Here is a 25,375-nt window from a genome sequence, read left to right as displayed (position 1 = left end):
TGGGCCATATCATCGCTTAGATCCAAGTTGTAAATGTAAAACTTCAAAGACTTTCAGAGATTATAAAACTCAATAAGATGTACACAGAGGCACAAAAACTTTCTGCCCAAGGTATTGAGACATGTAGAGGTGGTATTGGGCTGGGGTGGACAGAGGTCAAATCACAACACCAGGTAATAATCCGAGATAACAAAGTGTCGAGCTGGATGATCACAGCAGGCCGAGCAGCACCTCAGGAGCACAAAAGCTGATGTTTCGGGCCGAGACCCTTCATCCCAAAACGTCAGCTTTTGTGCTCCTGAGATGCTGCTTGGCCTGCTGTGTTCATCCAGTTCCACACTTTGTTATCTTGGATTCTACAGCATCTGCAGTTCCCATTATCACCAGGTAATAATCCAGTAGGTTTATTTGAAACCAGAAGCAAGAGGTAAGGCAGGATTAGGAGCGTGGTGCTGAACAGCTGAAGGCAGCGTCACTAATGGTACAGACATTAGGATCTGCTACCTGGGGAGGGAGGCTGTGCTGATGGAGGTGAGGTATATCATGTTAAACCCACGTTATTAGCCAGAAGCCATACAAGCCCAGCAGGGGCACAAGGTCTTAGCATGGAAAGGGATTCTTTGGTCCACCACATCTATACTGATCACTAGCACCTATCCACATCTGAACCTCAGCCTGGAGGCGACTGTACCCTGGTGTACAAGAAGACTTCCACAGCCTTGTCTGCAAAGGAGTCAAGAGTGCATCTAAAATAATGTTATTGTTTCACACTTAAGTTCCATATTTATAAAAAAGGTGGAAAATATTTTCCCTCAAAAATCACCAATTCTGCTCCTTAACTAGAGGACACACCCTTTTTAAAAGGGTGTATCCGTCTGTCCAGTTCTAGAAATATTTATTCCTTTAAGTGCCAAACACTTGCTTCATGGTAGCTTATAGCAAGGGTTTTTTGGCTATTTGCTCCCCCTCCCATTTGATTTTGTTCATGCTACCTTTCTGCTTGTTTGTTCTATGAAATGTTGGTTCTGCCAAAAATCTCACTTCCTGAATTCAAAGGATATAGAACAGTACAGCAGGGGAACTGGCCCATCAGCCCACAAAGACTGTGCTGACCTGACACCTTTCTAAACAAAACTTTTGCCTGTGTGGTCCTTCTATTCCTTGTCTGTTCATATAGGTCACCGTTGCTTAAAATATTGCTTTGGTGTCTACTTCTACAACCACCACTGCCCTCTGGCAGCACATTCCTGATAAAGACACTTGCCTCACCTCCTTCAAAAACTTGTATCAGTGATAATGGGAACTGCAGATGCTGGAGAATCCAAGATAATGAAATGTGAGGCTGGATGAACACAGCAGGCCCAGCAGCATCTCAGGAGCACAAAAGCTGACGTTTCGGGCCTAGACCCTTCATCCCTGGACTGACTTATCCCCTCCCTACCTCCCCACCTATACTCTCCTCTCTACCAAACATCAGCTTTTGTGCTCCTGAGATGTTGCTGGGCCTGCTGTGTTCATCCAGCCTCACATTTCATTATCTTCCTTCAAAAACTTACCCCCTTTGTAATTGGCATTTCTATCCTGGGGTGAAAAATAACTGCCCATTCTATTGATGCCTCAAATTTTATAAACTTATCATGAGGTCACCCCTCAATGTCCTTTCAAGTGATAGCAAAGCAAGTTTGTTTAGTCTCTTCTACTAATACCATCCAACGATTTCTGCATCCTCAATTCTCCCCATCCTTCTATTTGTATGGTGACTGGAAATGCACACTAGTTAGGCCATATTTGGAATATTGAGTTCTGTGCAGTTGAAACAACAAGCCAATTTTTATATTCTGTTCCCTGACCAATGGAGGCAGGCATATGGTATGCCTTCTTTACCAGCTTATCTGCTCATTGAGGGATCCAGGCCTACAGGCCTGAAAGTGGCAATAGCTTCAATTGAAAGGGCTCAGTCATTTATTATACACTTCCGTCCACGATTGGAACTTCCAAAATGCATCACCTCACATTTGTCCGGATTATCCAAAAAGCAGATAGGGTTTAATCAGCCATACTCATTTGAATAGCAGCACAGGCTCAAAGGGCCAAATAGAAAATAGGAGCAGGCCCAGGCTATGTTGCTTTTAGACTTAAGACAACTTACTTGCCATAGATGCTGAGACTAGAGTTTTGGCAGCAATTAGTTTGCATCTTCAACAGATGTGGGGGGGAAATGAAAGAAGCAACCTGGAATCTTTGGCATGGAAGTAGAAGCAGACTTGGTATCAAGTCTGAAATAGGGACTATAGCATGGATTTAGTAGGAAGGCTGTGCTAACCTAGTACAGGTAATATGTTCAGAGCTCTCCTGGGTGACTCAATACTGCCATCACAATTTTATATCCCTGTTATACTTCATTCCATCCCCAAGAAAATGGGTACCTCCTTGGATAAGAGCCAAATCCCAGGAATCTGAAATCTGCATTGCATTTGATCCTCAGGAAGCAGCATGGGGCATCAGGCATAATCAACACCTTGCTATCCTGGTTGTTCTGCTGCTGAGTTTAGAATCTAGCACCAGGGAATCTCTGCAGATGCTCCCTTGTAGGTTACATGAAATCTAAAACATTTTGGATTTTCTTAGAATTCCCTACAGAGAGGGACTCAAAATGCTCTATTAAAGTGAAATGGGAAAACCAAAACTTGCATTCCTGTCACATCTATCAAGGCAATATCCATTCATTGCCAGGCAAGCCAGTTTCAGGAGTAACAGTAGAAAACAGCAGCAAACAGCAGCTTTATTCAGGGCTCCTAGAGTTGATTCCATCCCTATGATCTGTTTGGCACAGACAACCAGTTAGATTCCTGGTCTGGAACCAATTATTGACTGAAGCACAGGCAAGGTGACAAAATTAAAACTTTAATTAAGTTGAATTCTCCACAGAACTTTCCATTAAAAGTAAATATAGTTAAAAGGCTATTTCATCTCCATTTTACAGCAGTTTGAGACATTCCACTTTATTCACACCACAAGATAGATTCTGCTCACCTAAATACCTAAATCAGGCCCACCGCACCCCTCTGTAAAGGTTTACCCCTGTTCAGGGGCCAGAAATAGCTCACAACCAGTGAGGACTAACATACCCTTAAAAACCAAGGTACAAGTCTATTCAGAGACACTTCCAACCACAAGTACATACATAATCCAGAAGCACAAACATTCCCAACACCAAGATCTTTCATGTAGTGTTCTTGGAGCCAAGAGACATGTTACTTACACTGCAGGAGAGCAATCTTGAAAATATTTAGATATATCTGCAACTGTACAATGGTTTAGTCTAAATGGAGGCAGCTAGTTCTGGAGTTCAGAAATAAAACATTAAAAACCCATACAGATTGTAGAGGTGGATTTCAATAATAAAATACTCAAAAGCAAGAGGTGCCATTACACATTGCAGTTGTGTATAGTTAAGAGCCAAAAAAGGTAGACAATCTTGGTTTAACAAATAAAAAAGATACAGGTTTACTGTTAAACTCTCTGCTTTAGGCAGAGACAATGAAGTCTGACTGGAAACATCTAGTGAAGACTCAGCGTATTCAACATCCAACAGCAGCCCATGGCACAGCCACTCAACTAGTTTCTCTGGTCTCCTATCTCCACTTGTGTAGCCCTCAGTATCCAACACAATTGAAGCTAATGGAGCGGCTACTTCGAGCCCCCACAAGTCTTTGGCTCCTGTTCTCTGGAAGGACCGATTTCTTGACTGGGTGCAGGGATTTAGGGTCAGCCTGTGAGAAGCCCTGAGAGAGTCTGGCCTTCATCAGCTCCCTAAAAAGGATTTGGCAAAAGATGCAAAAAGTTTAAAAAACAGGTTGAATCCAAGTGCCGTGTCAAAACATCAACAGCAAGAGTTAAGAAAGCATTGATGTGCTTAAAAGGAGGTCAGCATGTCCTCTAAAGCTGGAAGAACCAGTGAAGAATAAACTGAAGTATGAGTCACATGGGTAACTGCACCATGGACCATTGGAAAGGCATAAAAACTTCTCAGCTTGAGTCAGGTTTCTTAGTGAGTTTCTAAATTTAAACAGGAAATGCTTCCAGAAAATTTCATTCCTCATGCACTTTCCCTGGTGACTGTTCAGGTTAAGACCTTGAAATTCAGTCTGTGTTCTTCCTCTTGCTTATCAAGAGGACAGCTAAACATGAGCAGCTAATCCCAGACAGGACTGACCAATACCCAATGGGCATGTTCATCTGAGGACATGCTGAGGAAGGGGTGTGGAGGCATGTGGGAAGGGGCAAGTTTGGAAGCTGTTTGGGTGGAACACAAGCAGCAAGAGACTGCAGATAACTGGAGTTATTGACAACCCAAAGTGCAGTAGTGTAGTGTGAAAAATCAGGAAATGAGAAGCATGTGGCATGGCAATAGTTGGTCCATCTGAAAATAAACTAAACAAATTCAGCACTAAATGCTCTGGAGGACAGGTTTGAGGAGTGTGGGGAATGATTTTCCAGAGCAGCAGGTTGAAAATCTGAAAAGGCCAATACAGAGGGAGTACCATGTAATTAAAAAGGGTAGTTAGTAATCTTGTTGTAAAAAGGAGCTTTGGAGATAATTGGCCATAATGAAAGAACTGCACACGATTGGAATGAGGTGTTCACTCTGAAGCAAGGGTGCTAAATTTGAAGTGAATTTGTGAAAGCACAAAACACAAATTGGCAGATTGGGAAAAGACAGCCATGTCTGTATCTTGGTCTTTGAAGTCTATCCATCACCTATTACATGATTTACAGCAACTATACATTCCTTCAAAGATGCAAAGTCTCAAGGTAGTTCAAGTGTAACTAACAAAGGCAGGCAAGGATTTTGTCAAGATTAAAGCTTCTGAAGTGGTCAGAACAAGTAATCAATGAAGCTAGATAGGTTTATAAATACAAAAACAAACAAGAAATTGATAAGGCAAGAACTTTATAAATGCGAAAGAAGTGGCAGAAAAGCTAAATGATTACTTGAGACAAATTAGGGAGAGGAAATTAGCATTACAAAGATCACTCCAGAGAAGTGGGTTAGGTTGGCAGGAGCAGAGTCTACAGCTAGAATAAAGAGTTGGCTGGATATAAATCAATGCATTGGTAATCATTCTAGATTCTATGGAACTTTGGAAAATATTTCCCACAGATTGTAAACTTGACAATTGGAGGAAAGAGTAAAGCAAGATCAGAGAAAACATTAGACTCTATTGTAAAGGATATCCAAGTGGACAACTGATCTGATTGGACACAGTCAGCAAGAATTTGCCAAACAGAAGTGCTTGACAAGCTTGGAGTCTGAGGATGATAAAGGGAAGTCAATATATATGTAGTACATTTCGACCTTAAGGTAGCATTTGACATGATCCACACAGGAGGTTTTTAACAAAATTAAAACACAAGATGAGTTAGTGCCCTGGTCTGGATTGAGGATTGACTCACAGTAAGACTAAACAGTTATTTTCATATAGACAGTAGTACAAGGATCAGTGTTAGGAGCTCCAGTCAACAAAATGTCAACCTTCACCACAGGAGGATCAGAAGGCAGGATTGCAGTTTTATTTCTATTGTACAGGGGCTGTTAAAGCACATCGAATCCTCTGCAGTTTTGGTCTCTTATCTCTAGATAGGTTATTATTCTCAGTGTGCAAAGGTCCACCAGATTTGTTCGCAGGATCGGGGGGGGGGGGGGGGGGTGCGGGGAGGTGCTGTCCTTAAGAGACTGGGCAAACTGGGACTGTATTCCTTAAGAATAAAAGGGGCTCCCATCAGAAAAAACACAAAAAGAATAGGCAGGGGAAATGCAGATCAGGGGATTTACCCTGGCTCAGATCAAGAACAGGCACAATTCGAAACATTTAGAATAATTTTATTTACTCAGGAGGTCATGAATCTTTGAAATTCTCTGGAGGTTTGAGGTGGCTCAGTCTGAGTGAGTGAATGTTTAAAGTAGAGGTAAATACATTGTCAAATGTAACGGGTTCAGGGTTGCTGTGGGGAAAACACATTGAAGTACTGATTGTATTAAAGGGCACGGTAGACTCGATGGGTCGAATGGCTCAAACCAATTCCTGAAACATCAGTCCTTCCATTGTGGGGTCCGTGTGTGTATTAGTGGAGGTTTTGTAAGGAGGTTGAAATAAGGGGAATGACAGGAATGCAAACCACTAACTACTGTCAGGCAGTCAGCTTCCAAGTGTAGGGTTCGGTAGAAGTGTCCTAACATGCACTCCATGCTGTTATTCACCAACATGATGGGAGCAGCATCTGTAAACTCCTGACGATGATTTCCTAGTCATTTCCCCAGGCTCCTCCCTCACTGCTGGTCACCCACTGAGCAGCACACCTTGCTCCACGTGAACCCAGCTTTGCCCTTACGCACCTCTCCAACATAGCTGTCCTGAATCGCTCCACATTGAGCTCTTTCCGGAGCTGAGAGGCCAGCTTCCTAGAATTCCGACGAAGGACAGGATGTCTGGTCAGTCCAGCGGAAGATGGTCTCTCTGTAGGATCTGGGTGAATCATAAGCTGGAATAGGAGAACAGCAGTTGGAACAGGAACAGTGAGGGTTACAAAGACAAAGACACTCTGCTCCTGGCAGAAGTTAAGACTTTATTCAGGACACTCATTTAGGTTCAAATACCAAGATTTTGACTACAAATATTTTCCAGAAGATACCTCAGATCTATGAAACTTCACTGCAATTCCTAAAAAGGAATTATGAGAACCGCACACCTTTAGAAGTGCCAGATCAGAGATTGTTCTTCAGGGGATAGTGTATTAAGTAACCTCAAGTGAAGATTTGCTGTATCCTAGGATAAGGGGGGCATTTGGCCATTTGAGACTGGAATCTTCTGGCAGAACCAACATCCTTGCAGCTTCTACCTTGTCGTCAAGCCCTCAATTTCATATTCTGGACAGCTCAACTCTAGCCCTGAGAATGCTGGCTTATAGCTACACAAACACTGCCCATTAGCAAGACATCCTCATCCCACAAATATCTGGTGAACTCTTCCCACACAAGTGGGGACTATTTCTTTCCTTAGCCTGGTCAAAACTCCTTTCTAGGTCTGGTTTCACGTGTACAACTCAGCACTCACTAATCCTTTACCAACAGTCTCTGGCAAGAGCAACATTTTCCTTCCTAGCTAATTGCTGTACCAGGGATGCAGAGATACAAACTCCCTTTTAAAATTCCCATTCTTCTGACTGAAGTGGACAGTGTCACATCTTCACCACTGCACCCTCCCCACCACCCCACCCCAGCTCCTTGTCAACTTAACTCAGCATCCCTTTTCAGCCTGCTTAATCTTCCTTGATCTTACTGCCTAACCAGAGTTGAATCCAAGTTTACAGACATTACACTTCATTCTCTAATCAAAGTCATTGACTGGAACTCCTGTCCAAACATTGATCCGTGCCATCTTGAAGATGACCTGTTCCTTACCACTGTTTCCTGTTCTTTAACCAAGCCACCTCAGTGGGGAAAATCACTTAGTATTACTCAGCCCTGAGCAAACCAAGATAATCTTTATGCCTAAATGTTCAGAAGTTTGATATTACATTTGTTGGTTCTCCAATTTACCTTGATGATGCCACCTTCGGAAACAAATCTTCAAAACACCTCCCCTTTCACTAACCCCAAGCCAGCATGGTTCTCACCGCCCCATTTTCTGTACTGCAATCTCCAGCTCACTGGCCTAGCCACCAGCCTGTTTCCACACTCTGGGGAGTTACACTTGCAACTCAGGAAGCTCTGAATAATCAAAATGAGTCTCAAATCCTCAGTTTATGGCCTACATTCTAAAGTTGTGCCAGTTTTAGTCCCACTAATTTCTCCAGTTTCCCCCACAAAGCATGACCAAGTCTCTCTCATGAAACAAGTGATTCCCACAACAGTCAGCTATTAGCTATGGCTCTATGCTGCTACTGGAGTCACAGAAATCTTTCTGCCCCTCCCCAAGGTCTGGACACCCAACTGGGATGGGAGATCTCTTCACATTGGCAAGTAGGTTGATGGACTTCTGAATCTTCCCTTGATATTTCAGTTGTCCTTGGGCAAGGGTCAGCAATTTGACTGGGACAAGATGTTGGGTCAGGGATATACTCATACCAGGTCCCACTCAAGAAGTCCACATTAACCCCAATTTCATCAGAACCAGAATCCCTACAGTAGAAGCAGAACATTGAGTCCACAATCCCTCCAAAAACTGTGGAACAAGACCCAACCCCCTACCCTATCCCTGTAACCCTGCATTTCCCAAGGCTCACCACCCAGCACATCCCTGGACACTGAGCAATTTCCCATGGCCAATCCACCTAAACTGCATGCCTTTGGACCATGGTCGGGGTTGTGTGGGGGGAGAGCAAAGAAACCAGAGGAAACCCACACAGACAGGGAGAATGCAGAAACTCCTGACAGCTGCCAGAGGGTGGAATCAAACCTGGGTCCCTGGTGCTGAGAGGCAGCAGTGCTAACCACTGAGCCACCCTAATTTGTTCAAGCAAGTTTGCGAACAAATGAAAAAGGGACTCAAAGTTGAAAAGCCCTACTCCTCACCGAGTAGGAATAACTATAGAGTTGTGGGACAGGTGGACACTGTTCCTCAGAACAAAAGGAGTCTAATTTTTAGACTCTCCTCATCCAGACCCAAACTTCCAGTGCATGTCTGCAGTGCTGTGACACTGAGTAAGAGTGCTGAATTACAAAGTAGGACTGTGTACAATGCTTGAACAGAGTCGGAGGGCCTCCATATATTGGCTATTTTCAGATGGCATCTGCTACAGCTTAGAAACCAGCAAACACCCACAAGTCTAAGTCATTACAGCATCTGAAGTCAGAATCCTAATCCTAAATGGAGGACCAATAAAAGAATTGTTTTACTCAAATAAGGTGTAGAGCTGGATAAACTCAAACCAAGCAGCAGAGCAGCAAGAAAGCTGACGTTTTCTGAAAATGAATGGTCTAGGCCTGAAACATCAGCTTTTGAGCTCCTCTGATGCTGCTTGGCCTGCTGTATTCATCTAGCTCTACACCTTGTTATCTCAGATTCTCCAGCATCAGCAGTTCCTACTATCTCCATCAATTTTATTCAGAACTAGATTAGCACACTGACTATCAAGGCAAACATGTAATCTGCCCAGTCACAAGGCAGGGCTGCCTGAAGGAAGATGCAGTGACCCAGCAGCAGAGTAATGTGGGTGATCTTGAAACTGATCAGCCAAGCATTGATGTTTTCACAGTCCACAGACCAACACTGTTCACCTTCAAGCAATGCAGAAGGCAGAAGCCTGTTATGAAGTCAGCAACATGTTCAATTACACCCAGTGCCCTAGAGGGCATTAGTTCAGTATCTGGCTGAGAGTCTGGTGACTTTACCACCACTCTCCCTTTTCTATGATTTACCCACAGGCACCAGCACCAACTTGGACACATGGCATTGCCTGATAATGCTGCCATAACACCCATCACGTCAAAAACTTACAACTGGCCCAAGAGGCCTCAAACAGCAACAGGGATTGAGGACCCGAAGACAAGTGGGTGCTGGTTTCACTGAACAGGCACTACAAGAACCAAAGTCTGATTTTATACAATACTTAATTAGCAGAGAGAAAAAGTTTCACTGTTGTAACATTGGGTACAGCAGTCCATCTACAGTAATGTAACATTCAAATCACTGAGGATACTGACCAAGGGGCAAACATGATCTAGGACACTGGGACCACACCCTGACTCCTCCTCAAAATAGTGCACCCTGGGATCTTTCATGTCAGCCCAGCTGCCTGATGGATCTTCATCTGAAAGACAGCATTGCCCAGTGCTGCAGTGAGTGAACTTGCAGATGTGTTCAAATTCAAGTGGAATTTAAACTCAACCTTGTGACTCAGATGAGCAGTTTCTCCACCATTGACAGCCATTGCTTACCTGAAAGCAAACTCTCAGCTTGGCCACCATCCCAAAGAATAATCCACTTACTTTCAATAGGCTGAGAAAGTCATGTGACAGTTGCTGAGGAATTGTGGGAAGGTTGCCCTTCCTGATGTAATGCCAGGCCATGTCATTCGAAGGCAGTTCCTCTGCTCCTGCTGCTAATGCCATGGTGAGACCCAAAGCGAAGATATCAGCTTTTGGCAAATTCGAATAGTCCTGAAGGAGACAGGATAATATTGCTGGGGGTCTTCAAACAGCCATAAAAGGATAGAAATTGCATTTATTTTCTAACAGCAGGCATTTATGGTGAGGTTTGTCTTCTTCACTCTCCACCCCCTGCCGAACCCACACATGTAGGCATTAGCAAGACATTTTTCACCTGTCTCCCATTCACCCACAAGCTAACCAGCTCACTTGGCCATTTTAGATGGTCGTTACAAATCCCTGTGCTACAGACCCAAAAATCAAATGTAGGCCAGACCAGGCAAAGGTGGCAGATCTCCTTTATAAAATGCATAGCTATGAAAATTCATCTTGTTTGCTCTGATGAAGTGATTCTTTCAGGGTCACTTGAATCTAGCTTTGGATTTAAAGCTTAATTAATGGAATTTTAAAACATCATTAGCCTCTCCATGGTGGGATGTGAACCTGTGATCCCAAAGCAAGAACCTGAGCCTCAGGTTTAGTGGTAATAACACCACGTTATTATTTCTGCCCACCTATTTTTGATGGATATTGAAGGCTCTAGGAAGCAAATTTGCACACAAATATCTCCACAAGATTACACTTGAGACACAGGGGACATTTCCTCTGTTCAAAATTAGCACCATGATTGGGTATTTTGCACACTTGCTTTGGCTTGTGAGGAGATTCCAGAGAACAGCACTGGAAATCTGACTGATACCTCAAATGTATGAACTCAGACACCAGGAGGAAGGGGAGGCAGGTAAGGAATGCACAAGCCAGACAAGTTACAGTCGAACATGACTGGGACTGACATCCACATGGATATTTACTCATGGCATTGGCTGGGATCAACTAGTTTTCCAAGGGATGGGAATGGAAGGGTATCCAAATTATAAATAAGCTGGTGACAGAAAGAGAAAAGCTACTTGAGACTTTATTCATCCATTCATGGGACAAAGGCATTGCTGTTGTGCCTCAGATAAACAATGACAAAAAGACCATCTTAAGGGCAGTGTAGCAGATTGAATGACACAAACTGAAGTAAATATTGCCAGTAAAGAAACATGGCTGAGCAGTGACCAGAACTGAACAAAAAACCATTCAACATTTAGGACAAGGAGCACAAAAGATGGCGTGGTGCTAATAGTAAAGGATGGGATCTGTAAGGGAAGATCTCAGATTGGAAGAAATGAGAGAAATCTATGAGTAGAGTTAACATTAACTTAATTCTGCGTTCCTCTTCACCAGATGCTGCCAGACCTACTGAGCTTTCCCAGCAACTTGTTTTTGAAAAAGTGAAAAAGGTATGTAGGCCTTGGGATTAAATCAGAGAGAAGTAGCATGGGCAACTTCAACCTGCATATGCCTTAAGGTAAACCAAGAACACCCTGTCAGGGATGCGTTTCTGGAGCAGGTTGCAGAGCTGGCTGGGCCACAGGCTCATTCTACATCAGAATGTAACAAGAGGACTATTCAACAATATAACTGCAAAAAAAAAAATTCAGGGACGAGTGAGCAAGAGGGGAATTCCAGTCTGAAAGTAAGGGAGCTCACTCTGAAGTAAAGTTGTTAAATTTGAAGGGAAATGAACGCATGGGGTACATATTGGCTAAGGTGGACTGGGGAAAATACAAAGATGTGTCTATATCCAGGTCTTTGGAGTTTATCCATTGCCTATTACATGACTTACAGCAACTCTACATCCCTTTAAGGCACAAGGACTCCAGGTCAGTCAATCATGGCTAAGAAAGGTTTGTACACAATTGAAAGGAAATGCCTATCAAAAAAAGTTGCCAGAATATTAAACCTGAGGTTTGGAAAGTTTTATACAGCAAAGGAGCAGGAAACTGATAAGAATATGCAAAATCTGGCTAAAAAGATGGACTAAGCTTCTGCAAATATGTAAAGCAAAACATTTGGCTAAAATAAATGATTTCATTTATAAATACTCAGGAGATTTTGTAACAGGAACCCTAAAGGACATAATAAGTGGGATACTTAAATGACCATGAGATGACAACTGCACCTCTTAGTCTCGAACCATTTCAACTCCCCCTCCCATTCCTTAGACGACATGTCCATCCTGGGCCTCCTGCAGTGCCACAATGATTCCACCCGAAGGTTGCAGGAACAGCAACTCATATTCCGCTTGGGAACCCTGCAACCCAATGGTATCAATGTGGATTTCACAAGCTTCAAAATCTCCCCTTCCCCCTACCGCATCCCAAAACCAGCCCAGCTTGTCCCTGCCTCCCTAACCTGTTCTTCCTCTCACCTTAAGCCACACCTCCATTCCCTATCTACTAACCTCATGCCACCCCCTTGACTTGTCAGTCCTCCCCAGACTGACCTATCCCCTCCCTACCTACTCACCTCTACAGGCTCCATCCCCGCCCCTTTAACTTGTCTGTCTCCTCTCCACCTATCTTCTCTATCCATCTTTGATTCGCCTCCGCCGCTCTCCCCATTTATTTCAGAACCCTCTCCCAGTCTTCTGAAGGGTCTAGGCCAGAAAACATCAGCTTTTGTGCTCCTAAGATACAGCTTGGCCTGCTGCGTTCATCCAGTCCCACACTTTGTTATCTTAGATGACCATAATCTATTAGACAGTTTCTATCGATTTAAGAATGGGGAAGTGTGCTTGACGTTAAGGATATTACTGAGAAAAAATGAAATCAGTGGAGAGCTGATGGGCATAATAAATTTAGATTTTCAGAAATTTGATAAGGTCTTCATACCCCAGGAGTCGTTCAGAATTAAAGCACTGGGATGGGAGGTAAAGTGCAGGCATGGGTTAAAGATGTGACTAACAGTAAACAGCAGGAATAAGGGGTCACACTGGCCAGCTGTGACCAGCAGGACATCACAAGGATCAGCTGTTTGCACTGATTTGGAGGTAGGGGCCAAATGTAAATTCTCCACATTTACAGTTAACGTAAAGCCAAGGGGAAGCACATGTAGAGACGAAAGGTGCAGAGTGGCTGCAGAAGCGAGGATTTGGACAGCCTGGGGAGACGGGACAAGTACATGGTCGATGGAAAATTGAAATTATCCACTTTGCACACACTTCCTATCAGAGTATTTAATATTAGAGGCTGGAACGCCCTGTTTGTAAGGCACTGACAGCTAACAAAGGCCAATAGAACGGTAACCTTTATAGCAACAGGCTTTGAGTAGCGAAGTAGGGAAGTTCTAATTCAATTGTATAGGAGTTTGGTTAGACTACAGCTGGATTACTGTGTCCGCAGCAGCAATTCTTAGACACCAAAAAAGATAAGTCACAATCTGACTAGCCCAGAGCGCTGCTTTAGAGGGATGGTGGTGGTCAGCATGCCTTAGGTGAGGGGAACAGTTTGAGAAGAATCCTTCATAACAATCTCAGCCAAGACAGGAATTTAGCCCACACTGTCAGCATCACTCTGCTTTACAAACCAACTGTCAGCTCACTGAACCCTGCCATAAAGGCAGCAAAATGAATGTGCAGATTTGTTCTGGAGGATGACGGGACTGTGCTAAGAGTTAAAAGTATTTTAAATACTTTTTAATCTTTGCCATTCTCTATGCTATGGGCTAGGGATCACTTAGTATTTGAATATATGTTTAAAGAAGCGATTGATACACTTAAATCAGTGCCAAATGGTCATGGGAAGTGTGTAAAGTTGTATTGAGGAGTTCAATCAGCCATGATTACATGAAGCAGAGTAGATTTGACAGGCCAAACAGCCCACACCTTTTTCTGTATTCCAAACTTTTTTCCAATGTAAGACAATAACTTTGCACTTAAATATCACTATATTTAGTGATGTTTCTAAACAATTTCAGAGATGCTATCGTACACCTCTGGAGTAGGTGGGACATGAACCCAGGCCTCCTGGCTCAGAGGTAGGAAACCTAACTCTGAAGGGCTTTTGTGGTACAATGTCTGAATTTTGTCTGCAACATTCTTCTGGAAATGCCAATCTGTGCTGTTGTTTTCAACTAGCTGTCCAACAAGGATGCACATTTCAATTATTGATGGAACCCAGACTGCTTTTTCAGCCAAGCACATTGCATGAACCTACTTCAGCCCAGGTCTCAAGGCACTCGAAATGGAACAGTCCACATTTGGCCATCGTGACATAATGGAGATGTTAAGATCAAAGTCTCGAGGAATTCCACAGACTCATTACTGGGACCAGAGAGTGGGGACCACTGGCTGAAATGCCACCATTTTTGCATAATCTATTCACATTAGAATGACAGTCACTCATCCTAATCCCCAGTCTAAGGGGGTTGGGGAAGGGGGATGCTGTCTGACACTTACCTCTTGCAAAACCTCATTTGCCAGGAAACGGCTATCTCCTTCCTCTACCTGTGGATTGCTGATTGACGTCACGTGGCCAAGGTCACCTTAAGGCAAAAACATTTTAGTGAGCATTTGGGGCTGGTTTAAATACCTAGAGCTACAAAAGATAGAAAGCTAATGCTCCACATGGAGTGAAATCAAAAACCAGGGTGTAGAGCCAGTGTTAGCTTCAACGACAATGTGCAATTAATATTAGGAAATAGGGGAACCAGTAGTATTTCAGTTTGTCATCTTCTCAAATAAGATTCCTGCCTCAAATTCCTTTGCTTTTCTAGGAAGTGCTGCTTGCAGGCCCAATAAACACAAGTTACACCTACGCGACACATCAGAGTCTGAATTCAGATCCAATTCTATTTCCAGTGTTGGGAAGCATTTACCGATTTTGTACAGTACATTGGTGACCAAGGCTCCCTCTTCATCAGCGTCACTATCATCTTCCATACATGCCGTCCCATCAGGGGTCACTCTCCGACAGATGAAGATGTTACCTAGAGATTGCAACAGCAAATAGCAACTGTTACTCAAAATGGTATTCACAAGAGCTGTGAGCCTGTCTAGCTCTGAGCATCCCTTATTAGCTTGGCAAGAAACCTAGTCTGCTGCTGACTAACCCAAATGCTACACTTATTCTTCAACTCTCACCCTATGTTCATTTACCCTGCAGCTCAAACATCTGTAGCTAATCCAAGCAGGATCTCAAAGCCTTCTCCAGAGAGAAGCAGAAAACAGGTTAGAGGAATAATGCTGGTTAGGGCCTAAGGATTGGCACAGAGGCTGCATCATGGTGGTGCCAAGTGAACATTTTACTATTAATAGGTATTATTGTCTTTTTTGGACAAGTTTCAAAGATAGAGCTGGACAGTTGTCTATTGAAAGGCCTAAAAAGCTTGAGGTGCCTTGGGGTTTTTTGTTTGAAAAATTGAGAGAACAGAAATTGTCCCATTTGGCAGACACAGCATGGGCTCATGAAGGGCAGGTCCTGTTAAATTGACTGGAATGCCATGGAGACATGGAGCATGATGGACAATGGGGACCCAGATGTGATGTATCTAGATTTCCAAAAAGCATTCAACAAGATGCTGCACAGAAGACTGCTGCAGAAGATAAAGGTGCACAACATCACAGGCAAAGTGTTAGTCTACCAGTTCTTGATCCATGCTAACAGGAAGCAAAGAGCAGGGATAAATGAATGCTTTTCTGGTTGGCAGTGACTAGTGACATGCCTCAGGGATCAGTATTAAGACCAGTTATTTATAATTTACATAGATGCCTTGGAGTTTGGGACCATGTGTATTGTGTCAGTTTGCAGATGATGCTAAGATGATTGATAGAGGAAAGTGTGCACAGGATGCAAAGTTTACAGACGGATATAGACAGTTTAAGTGAGTGAACAAAGGTCTAGCAGATGGAGCACAATGTTGATAAATGTGAAGGCATCCATTCTGGTAGGAATAACAGTAAAAAGGACTTATTTGAACAGTAAAAAACTGCAGCGTGCTGGTGTGCAGAGGGAACCGTGTGTCCTTGTGCATGAAGGACTGAGGTTGGTTTGCAGGTGCAGCAGGTAGTTAAAACAAGTGGAATTTTGTCCCTCATTGCCGCAGGGATTGAGTTTAAAAGCAGAGTGGTTATGTTGCAGCTGTATACTATGCTGGTGAGGCCACATCTGGAATATTGTGCACGGTTTTTGTCTCCTCACTTAAGAAAGGGTGTTCTGGCACTGGAGATAGGGATGGCAGAGGATATTCACTGGGTTGATTCTGGAGTGCAGCGTTGCCTTGAGGAGAGACTGAGTAGACTGGGATTATATTCATTGGAATTTAGACGAGGGGGAATCTCAAACAAAATTATGAAGGGAATAGACAAGATAGATGCAAGGAGGTTGATTCCACTGGCAGGTGAAACTCCCAGTGAAGTGGTGGAGGCTTCCTCATTGAATGTTTAAGGTGAAGTTAATTTTTTGACCAGTAAAGGAATTAAGCATTATGGAGGGGGTAGATAGGTGGAGCTGATTTTACTGAATGGCAGATGGCCCACTCTTGTCGCAAGCAATAGAAACCATCTGAATGGGAGGGATAAGCACCCACAGAACCAGGATTCGTAGTTGCTGTTGGCATCTTGAAACTGGGTTGGGAAGCCGCAGTAGATCTGTTTCTCTTGATAGTTTGAGTGGACTGTCCCACATGCTACTTTACAATCTATTTTACTGAATCTGCCTTTGTCAAGGATGTGTTTTCAGGATGTTGTTACCTTGAAACAACTGTTCAGTTAAATAATGTATTATCTTGTTAATTTTTCCATAAGATTTTTCCAATTTCTCCTCTTGTGTATTTTAACTATATAATGTTTTTGCTTTAAATCTGATTGTTTGACCAGCTGAATAGCATCTGGAATACGTTGCCTGACACTGCCTTTAAATAAGGTGACAGCAGGGTCCAGGCTATCACCTTTTGAGGGAGTTGGGTCTGGTCCATAAATAATGGATGTGTTTTCACACACAAGCAAATGCTACCAAGGCTATGGGAGTAGAACAGGAGATACACTCACTAAAGGGCTCAAAATTTTAAAACATTGGATAGACTGTATGTTGCGCTTCAGAATTGGAGATGCATCTGCGGATACTGAAGGCAGCTAGTGGAAATTCCAGAGGCACTGGCCTTAATTTTACTGACCTTTCCAGGACATGAGTGCTGGATTACTGTAAATTTGCAAACATTACATCTTTTCTCAACTCAGAAATGTTGGGGGCAATGAAAAGTAGATATTTTGTGATGCAGTGGTAACGTCCCCACCTCAAGTAGAATATCCAGGCTCAAGTCTTCCCTCCTCCTGAGGTAAATTGTAACATCTGAACGGATTGATTAGAAATATCCAATTGAGAAAGATGAGATCCCAAGCAAAGGGGCAGTAGCAACCTGAATACGAAGTTGGCTGAGTGCATCACAAAAGAATTATTGGATATTTCAGGTAGGAAGGTTTGCATATTGTTTTTCCTGATGAATATTCATGCCCCAAGACTGACATATACAGGGTCCAATTTCAAAAAGTTTGTAGTCTACACAAAAACTGGAAGAAATGCCAAGTTAGAGGCATGGGCAGATAGGTGGCAGATGAACTTCAATGTACAGAAGTCAGGGGTGATAAATGTTTGGTACAAGGAATATTACGGTAATGCCAATTTTATACTGAAAGGATGTGCAGGAGCAGAGGGACCTGGTCCACGTGCATTAGGTTTTAGAAAGGTGGCAGGACATGTACAGCACTATTAAAGACTGGAGTATCCTAGGCCTCATTAACAGGGACACTGCATACAAGAGCAAGATGACACTGAACTTTTAGAGATTGAACCTCAACTGGACTGGTGTAAGACATCTGGGTGTTACAACACACATGAGGACACAGATTTAAACTAATTCACAAAAGCAGTGAATTAGATTTGTGTTCTTTCATGTTGTGCACATCTGGAATACAATGGATGCAGGTTCAATCAAGGCACAAGATAATTTGAATAGAAATAACATGCAGCGTTACAAGGAATGATGAGCGTTCACAGAATCATTGCAGACAATAGACTGAATGGCTTCCTTCTACAAACCCTGAACAGAGGAGAAACCGACAGGCATCTGTAGACTTGGAGACCTACATTGCAATGTCTTGGCGTGACCAATATGAGTTAACATTTCTCATGTTACAATACACAGCCAGCCCAGTGGCTAGGGAGATTCGAGGCACTAACAAGGAGTAACTGGAAGCATTCATATTAAGTCTGATCCTGCTAGAACAAAGTAATTCATAAATCAGTGACAAAGGGGCTCTAAACACCAATGGTCAAACCCATTACTATCCAACATGCACATTATTCCCCACACTCACTTGGTTTGACATCCATATGGACCAAGCTGGAGCTGTGAATATACTTCAGTCCCATCGACACCTGCAGTAGAATCTCCTTCAGCTCCCCCTCGGCAAGTAAGATTCCTTCTTGTAAGTTCTCCAGCAACGCATCTGCCAGACTGCCACCTGAAATAAAATCAGTTCAAGGAATGCTTCAATCTAACTGAGGTGGAGTGAGAAGTGTATGTGAAACAAACAAAAAACATTACAGCACAGGAACAGGCCCTTTGGACCTCCAAGCCTGCACCGATCCAGATCCTCTACCTAAACCTGTGGCCTATTTTCCAAGGATCTGTATCCATAGTGTCCAGAGACATGTGGGTAGGTGGATTAGCCATGGGAAACAGATACAGGGATAGAGTAGGGGTGTGGGTCTGGGTGGGATACTCTTCGGAGGCCTTAATGGGCCAAATGGCTTGTTTCTACAGTGTAGAGATTCTATAATTTTAAAAAATTGGCGTCCCAACAATCAGAAGACAACTTTCTGAAGGGTCTCAACACGAAACATCAGCCTTCCTGCTCCTCTGATGCTGCCTGGACTGCTGGGTTCATCCAGCTCTATACCCTGTTAAGTTAGTTACTTTGCATTTGACCCTATTAACCCCTACAGTTTAACCAGGCAATTTACCTTCAATTCAGCTTTAAATCTTTCTGCAATGTTTTTGAATTTGATCCCACTATCTTCTGGAAGTCCATATACAACCCCTACACTTTACAAATCCAACTGGAAAATCACTGTCCTTAAACTTCAATTCCACAGACTTCCCCACAATAGACCATGCAATTATAGCTCATACTTAAAGTCTGTTCCGAAAGTTTGTGGCAAAACTATTCGCAATTTCTTACACTATTTCAAACCTTAGGAGGAAGACTTCAGACTACACAGCCTTTCTCAAACTTTAACTATAGTTGGAGATGCTGTGAATCAGGAACACAAAACAAAGTTGCTGGAAAAGCTCAGCAGGCCTGGCAGCATCTGAAGGATGAAAAGTTAATGTTTCGGGTCCGTTATCCGTTTTTGCCTTCACCGGTGCTGCCAGACCTGCTGAGCTTTTCCAGCAACTGTTTGTTTATTAATTCACCAGTGTTGGTGCAATGCTCAGTATTTATCCACTTGTGAAGAGTGACACTTCAACCATTGGCCATTTCCAGAATTATACTTTAAAAGAACTGACATTCCTGATCATCTATGCTAAGCCCCTTTGAATCTACAATCACTAACTTAAGACCTCAATTCTACATGCATGTCCATTTTCTCCACCAAAAGCGTTCATCACCAATTCTATTTCTAGTCTCCTTGATCTACACTATTCTTTGCATTCCAGCATACTCTGAATGGATTCTCACTCAAAACCACAATCATTATTGCTCTTGCCCCAGATACATTTCCCTAAATAGCTGACTGCGTTTTGATCACCTCAATTCATCTGTAAATTTTTTCAATTATTTTGACTGGTTTGTGAAACGTCTGGGTGCCACACACCTACAATCAAAATACCAGAAGAGGTTCTCTTCATTTCTTATTCCTTCCAAACATTGTCAAAGTCTGCAATATTACATTCAGTTGTCCCAATTTTCCAGGCAAATCTTTAATGGCAGATGTCTAACTCCACAGCCTACATTTACATCAAGCATTTGTTTCTTGTAGTCATAGTTCTCTTAAGCAAAAAGTAATTTGTCATCTTTGCTTAAGATTCCTTTAGAAGTTCTATATCCCTCAAGTGAGAGGAATTCAATCATTGATCTGAGCTACAATCTTTTGAAATGTGGTTTCTAACTGACGACTTATCACCAATCCAATCTTCCAATCCCAAACACACTGGGTCCCAAGCAGCCTGTTCAAGACATGGCCTTCCCCCTCACTCGAGGAGCATGCAGTCAAAATGAAACCCAATTCTTTAGCCAAGTGTTCGAATTCACTGATTAGCTAGTTTCTCTGGGGTACCACCCCAGACATAGAAAAGTCAACTTAGACAAGCAGCAACACGTTGACTCAGTCATTACCACTGCTGCCTCAGTGCCAGGGACCTGGGTCCACTTCCACCCTTAGCGACTGTGCAAACTCAAGACACATTCCCTCATATCTGTGGGGGCTTCTTCCAGGTGATCCCGTTTCCTCCCATGGTGGGAAGACGTTCAGGTTCAGTGAATTGGCCATGCTAAATTGTCCTACTGTGTTCAGCACTTTGCAGGTTAAGTGGATTAGCCACGGAAAATTGCAGGATTATGGGAATGATGGCGTTGGAGAATCAGAGGGCCAGTGTGGACTCGATGGGCCACATAGGGTTTCTATCGCTTCTATTGTTGAAGATCTTGAAGCAGGAGATGGAGGATAAAATCTCTCAAAGAGCTGAGAAAGTTGGCAAATCAAGAAAGTGCCAAACTGAAAATTCGACAGATTTCGATAAAGGTAGTAAGGGTTAAAGAATCAAATTAGATGGAGAGTTGAGAAGCCCAAGCTTTGAATCAAGGGTTGCAGGGCCTGTCATTTCCCAGAACTCCGATTAGCTGTAGAGGAAGGTTAAGGGCTGTTGAGGTACAAGTGGTCCTTACCATTACAGTACTCATTCTGTATCAGCATGTGATCATCCTCTGCCCAGGCAGAGTAGTACCGCACCACATGAGGATGATGTCCCAGCACTGCATGAGCATACACCTCTCGGAGAGCAGTCTGCCTGTGGATTAAACAGCAATGATGATCCCCAACCTGTGACCGCAGAACAACCTGTGTCAATGTACTGAGGCGGGCGGGGGGAGAGGGGGGGCAGCGCACTGCCCTGGCAATAGCTGCTTATTTTAAACACAATTGGCTCACTACAAAACAGAATGTGCATGCCTGGCTCCCTTAACTATTTTACATTTCCACTGATGGAGCACTTTACAAACCATGGGCAGTTGTAACATGTAGAAACTTGGGGCTAATTAGTGCCCAGACTGAAAACAAAAAATACTGGCCATCACAGGAGGATAGGCAGCATCCATGGAGAGAGAGCACAACTCGAAACATTAGCTTGCTCTGTGTGCATGCGACCTGACCTGCTACAAGTGCCCAGCATTTGTTTTTAGTGCAGTTTCCAGCATCTGCAGTAATTTGCTGCTAACTCCTGCCCACTGTCCCACAGACAGATGCAGAATGAGATAAACTTTCAATGTAAATGCGAAGGGCACATAATAAAGGAGTCATTCACACATACAGCCTTTTACATGCACTAAGAGGCAGTTTAATACCAAAGCTGGTGCCTGATAATCCATCCTCAACCCTGAAAAGAGCTGTTCAACACCCACTGGAGCACTAATCTACAATCTTTAGAATTGGAGGTAGAGCAACTGCTAACCAATTGGACAAAAGCAGGTTCTCAAGTGGAGTGCAGTGCTCAATGGATTTGCTACATTTTCCACTAAGTCACAGGCTGCCTGCAGCAAAGAGGCCAGTCACCTCGGTGATATTTCTGTTTTTGTTATTATTGATTAACTGGGATGTGACTGTCATTGGCCAGGGCAGCATTTATTGCCCATCCCTAATTGCCCCAGAGGGAAGTTAAGAGTCAACCACACGGTTGTGGAGTCACATGTAGACTAGACCAGGTAAGGATGGCGGTTTTCTTCCCTAAAAGGACATTAGTGAACCAGATGGGTTTTTCCACAATCAATGTATTCACAATCATCATTCCACCATCTGCTGTGGCAGGATTCGAACCCAGGTCCCCAGAACATGATCTGGGTCTCTGGGTTAACAATCCAGCAATAATACCACTGGGCCTCCCCAGAAGGTGGAAAAGGTAACTTAGTTCATTTCACTTCCAGGCCAGAGTTTAGTGAGGGACAGAAACCTAATTGCAGCTCATGACACTCACTCATCGACAGACCCAGACAGAGGTCTCTTCAGCCGTTTGATGGCATATAGACAGCCATCGAGTCTCTTCACACATTTGAAGACAGCCCCAAACTCGCCACAGCCAATCTTCTCCAACTCATAAAACTCCAGGGCATAACGGGAGCCCATGCTGCTCTCTCGGAGGTTAAATTGCTGAAAAAGGGGAAAGTATGAAGTCCATTTACTGAGATAGTTGTTCCTTAAGCAAGAGCCACTGGGCATGTGGAAAAAGAAAATCACAATCACCAAACCAAATTGCTGGCCCCTGGCTGGTCTCAGATGGTGTATGCGCCTGTGGGGGTTCCCAAGAGATTGGAAAACACTTAGGGAAAGTACACTAACATTCAACAGGATATTGCAGGGGCTGGAGGGTGCAGTTAGCTGTATGGCAGATTTTGCAATACAGCCAAACACCGACAGCATGGGTTCAATTCCCACACTAGCTGAGGTTACATTAAGGTCAAACCTTCTCCCTTCACTGAGCCATGGAACCTCAGGTTAAACTGTCACCCACCATCTCTCTCAAAGATGAGAATAAAAATAAAATTACAGCACAGGAACAGGCCCTTCACCCCTCCAAGCCTTCACCAAAATGCTGCCCCTCAACTAAAACCCCCTACCCTTCTGGGGGCTGTATCCCTCTATTCCCATCCTAGTCATGTATTTGTCAAGATGCCCTTTAAAAGTCACTATAGTATCTGCTTCCACTACCTCCCCTGGCAGCAAGTTCCAGGACCCACCACTTTAAAAAAGCCTCGTACATCCCCTTTAAACCTTGCCCCTTAACCCTATGCCCCCTAGTAACTGATTCTTCTACCTTGGGGAAAAAGCTTCGACTGCCCACAACCTTCGTAATCTTGTATACCCCAATCACGTCAGCCCTCAATCTCCATCTCAGTGAGAACAACCCAAGTTTCATCAACCTCTTACCATAGCTACTGCCCTCCACACCAGGCAACATCCTGGTAAATCTTCTGTACATCCTTCAGGTAGTGTGCACACCAGAATTGAACAAACGCAGCCTAGCGTTCTATAAGCTGCAACATTATCTGCCAATTTTTAAACTCAATGCCCCGGCTGATGAAGGCAAACATGCCACATGCCTTGCTGACAAGCTTCTGCACCTGTGTACCCAGATCCTTCTGCCGATCAGTACGCTTAAGGCTGCCATTTTACTGTATATTTTCCACCCGATTAAAACCTTTCAAAATGCATTACCTCATTTTTCCAGATTAAACTCCATCTGCCATCTCTGCCCAAGTCACCAACCGATCTATCCTGCTGCATCTGATGGCCCTCATTGTTATCTGCAATTCTACTAACCTTTGTCATTGGCAAATTTACTAGAATCTGAGCAGTCACATTTTCCTCCAAATCATATATATATAACAGATAGCAAAGGTCCCAACACTGATCCCTGAGGAACACTAGTCACTGGCTTCCATTCAGAAACACTTCCACTCTATGACCGAGGCAGTTTTTTAAAATCCATCTTGCAAGCTCAGCTGGCCCTGTGCAACTTGACCTTCTGTATCAGCCTGCCATGAGGCACCTTGTCAAAGGCCTTATTGACGTCCGTAAAGACAACATCCACTGCCCTACCCTCAAACATCTTCACTTCCTCCAAAAATGCGAGAGAGAGAGACAGGGCCTTCCCCTTCACAAAACCCCATTGCCTCTTAATATACATCCATTGATTTCCAAGTGTGAGTTAATCCTGTCAAAGAATCCTCTCCAATATTTCCCTACCACTGATGCAAGGCTCGCCAGCCTTAATTAGCTGGGTTATCCCTGCCACCCTTAAAATCAGGACCAACACTAGCTCTTCTCTAATTGTCTGACCTCCCCTGTAACCACCGAGCATACAAAAGTTTCTCTAAAGGCCCCAATTTCCTCCCTTGTCTCAGTATTCCAAGGTATATCCCATCCAGCCTTGGGGATTTGTCTACCGTAATGTTTTTCAAAACGCCCAATACCTCCCTTTTGATCTCAACATGACCCAAGCCATCCACACACCCTTCCCCAGACTCATCATCCACCAAGTCCTTCTGTGTGAATACTGAAAGTACTCATTTAATACCTCACCTAGTTCCTCTGGCTCCATAAATTCCCTTCCCTGTCCTTGATTGGGCCGACCCTCTCCCTAGCTACCCTCTTGCTCTTTATATACACAAAAGGCCTTGGGATTTTCCTCAATTCTGTTGGCCAATGATTTTTCATGACCCCTTTTAGTCCACCTGTTTCCTTGCTTATGTTTCTTTTGACTTTCCTCATTCCACCCTCGATTTGAGCATTCCCAGCCTCCTAGCCATGACAAAGCTTCCTTTTTGACTAGGCTCAACATCTCATTATTGAAGGTTCCCCAAACTTGGAGTGATCAGCCCCAAGCCACTTGGTGACCACCTTTGATCCAGCCTTACTTAAAAAGAGGATCAGAGCAACATTCATGACCATTGCTAAGCATTGTTGAGCCCCCAGCCTCTAGCACCTCACCTGAGACTGCAGCAATTCCTCAGTTATGTCACCATCTCTAGTTGGAAGGTCTTTCCTAAAAAGAAAAATTAAAGAAATCTCAAATCCAAAGCGACAAACATTCTCAATATGTTCATACAGTTAAGGTCACCCCCACTTTATAGTAGCAGCAAGGCATCCAGGGCAGTTAAATACACAATTAGATTAAGTGAAGAACTTAGACGAAGGACTGGATGTTGGGGGAAGGGGGAGCAGCAGATAAAGAGTGGGAGGGAGCAGGTAGCAGAATGGTGGTGCTAGGTGGACATTGGTACTAGGTACGACCTAGGGAGGGTCAGAGGGGGAATGGAACGTGGTGTGCGTGCATGCATGCTGGGGGTGGTGGTGGTGGTGGGGGGGGGGGGGGGGGGGGTAAGGCAGGGCTGACAGGGGAGGTTACTTGAAATTGGAGAACTCAGTGTTGAGTTCTGTGGGCTGTAGGGTACCCAGGCAGAAAGTAAGGTGCTGCTCTTCAAATGATGCTAGCCAGCACAACTCTCCCTCATGTGTACCCCACCCTCCCTCCACTACCTCATTGCCCCCACAGCCCTCCCCAGTCCAATCCACCATTCTACTCCCCAGGCCACTACCCTTCCACAACTACTCCCTCCCCCACACT

General features: G+C 43.8%; 1 protein-coding gene across 1 annotated transcript in view; it reads right to left on the bottom strand.

Moving 5' to 3' along the window:
- Positions 1-3,603: 3,603 nt before the first annotated feature.
- LOC125460916 (wee1-like protein kinase 2-A) overlaps positions 3,604-25,375 on the bottom strand; it is a 33,399-nt gene continuing 11,627 nt past the window's right edge. The window contains exons 4-12 of the mRNA XM_059652622.1: positions 24,739-24,793; positions 22,226-22,398; positions 20,925-21,046; positions 18,351-18,497; positions 14,855-14,965; positions 14,436-14,521; positions 9,992-10,162; positions 6,398-6,543; positions 3,604-3,813 (exon numbers count right to left, since the gene is read on the bottom strand). Of these exons, the coding sequence (XP_059508605.1) occupies positions 3,657-3,813; positions 6,398-6,543; positions 9,992-10,162; positions 14,436-14,521; positions 14,855-14,965; positions 18,351-18,497; positions 20,925-21,046; positions 22,226-22,398; positions 24,739-24,793 (1,168 nt within the window). The 3' untranslated portion in view covers positions 3,604-3,656. The remainder of the gene's footprint in view (positions 3,814-6,397; positions 6,544-9,991; positions 10,163-14,435; positions 14,522-14,854; positions 14,966-18,350; positions 18,498-20,924; positions 21,047-22,225; positions 22,399-24,738; positions 24,794-25,375) is intronic.

The sequence above is a fragment of the Stegostoma tigrinum genome, chromosome 18 (assembly GCF_030684315.1).
Source record: "Stegostoma tigrinum isolate sSteTig4 chromosome 18, sSteTig4.hap1, whole genome shotgun sequence".
In the NCBI taxonomy this organism is placed as follows: domain Eukaryota; kingdom Metazoa; phylum Chordata; class Chondrichthyes; order Orectolobiformes; family Stegostomatidae; genus Stegostoma; species Stegostoma tigrinum.
This window is presented reverse-complemented; position numbering and strand designations above follow the sequence as displayed.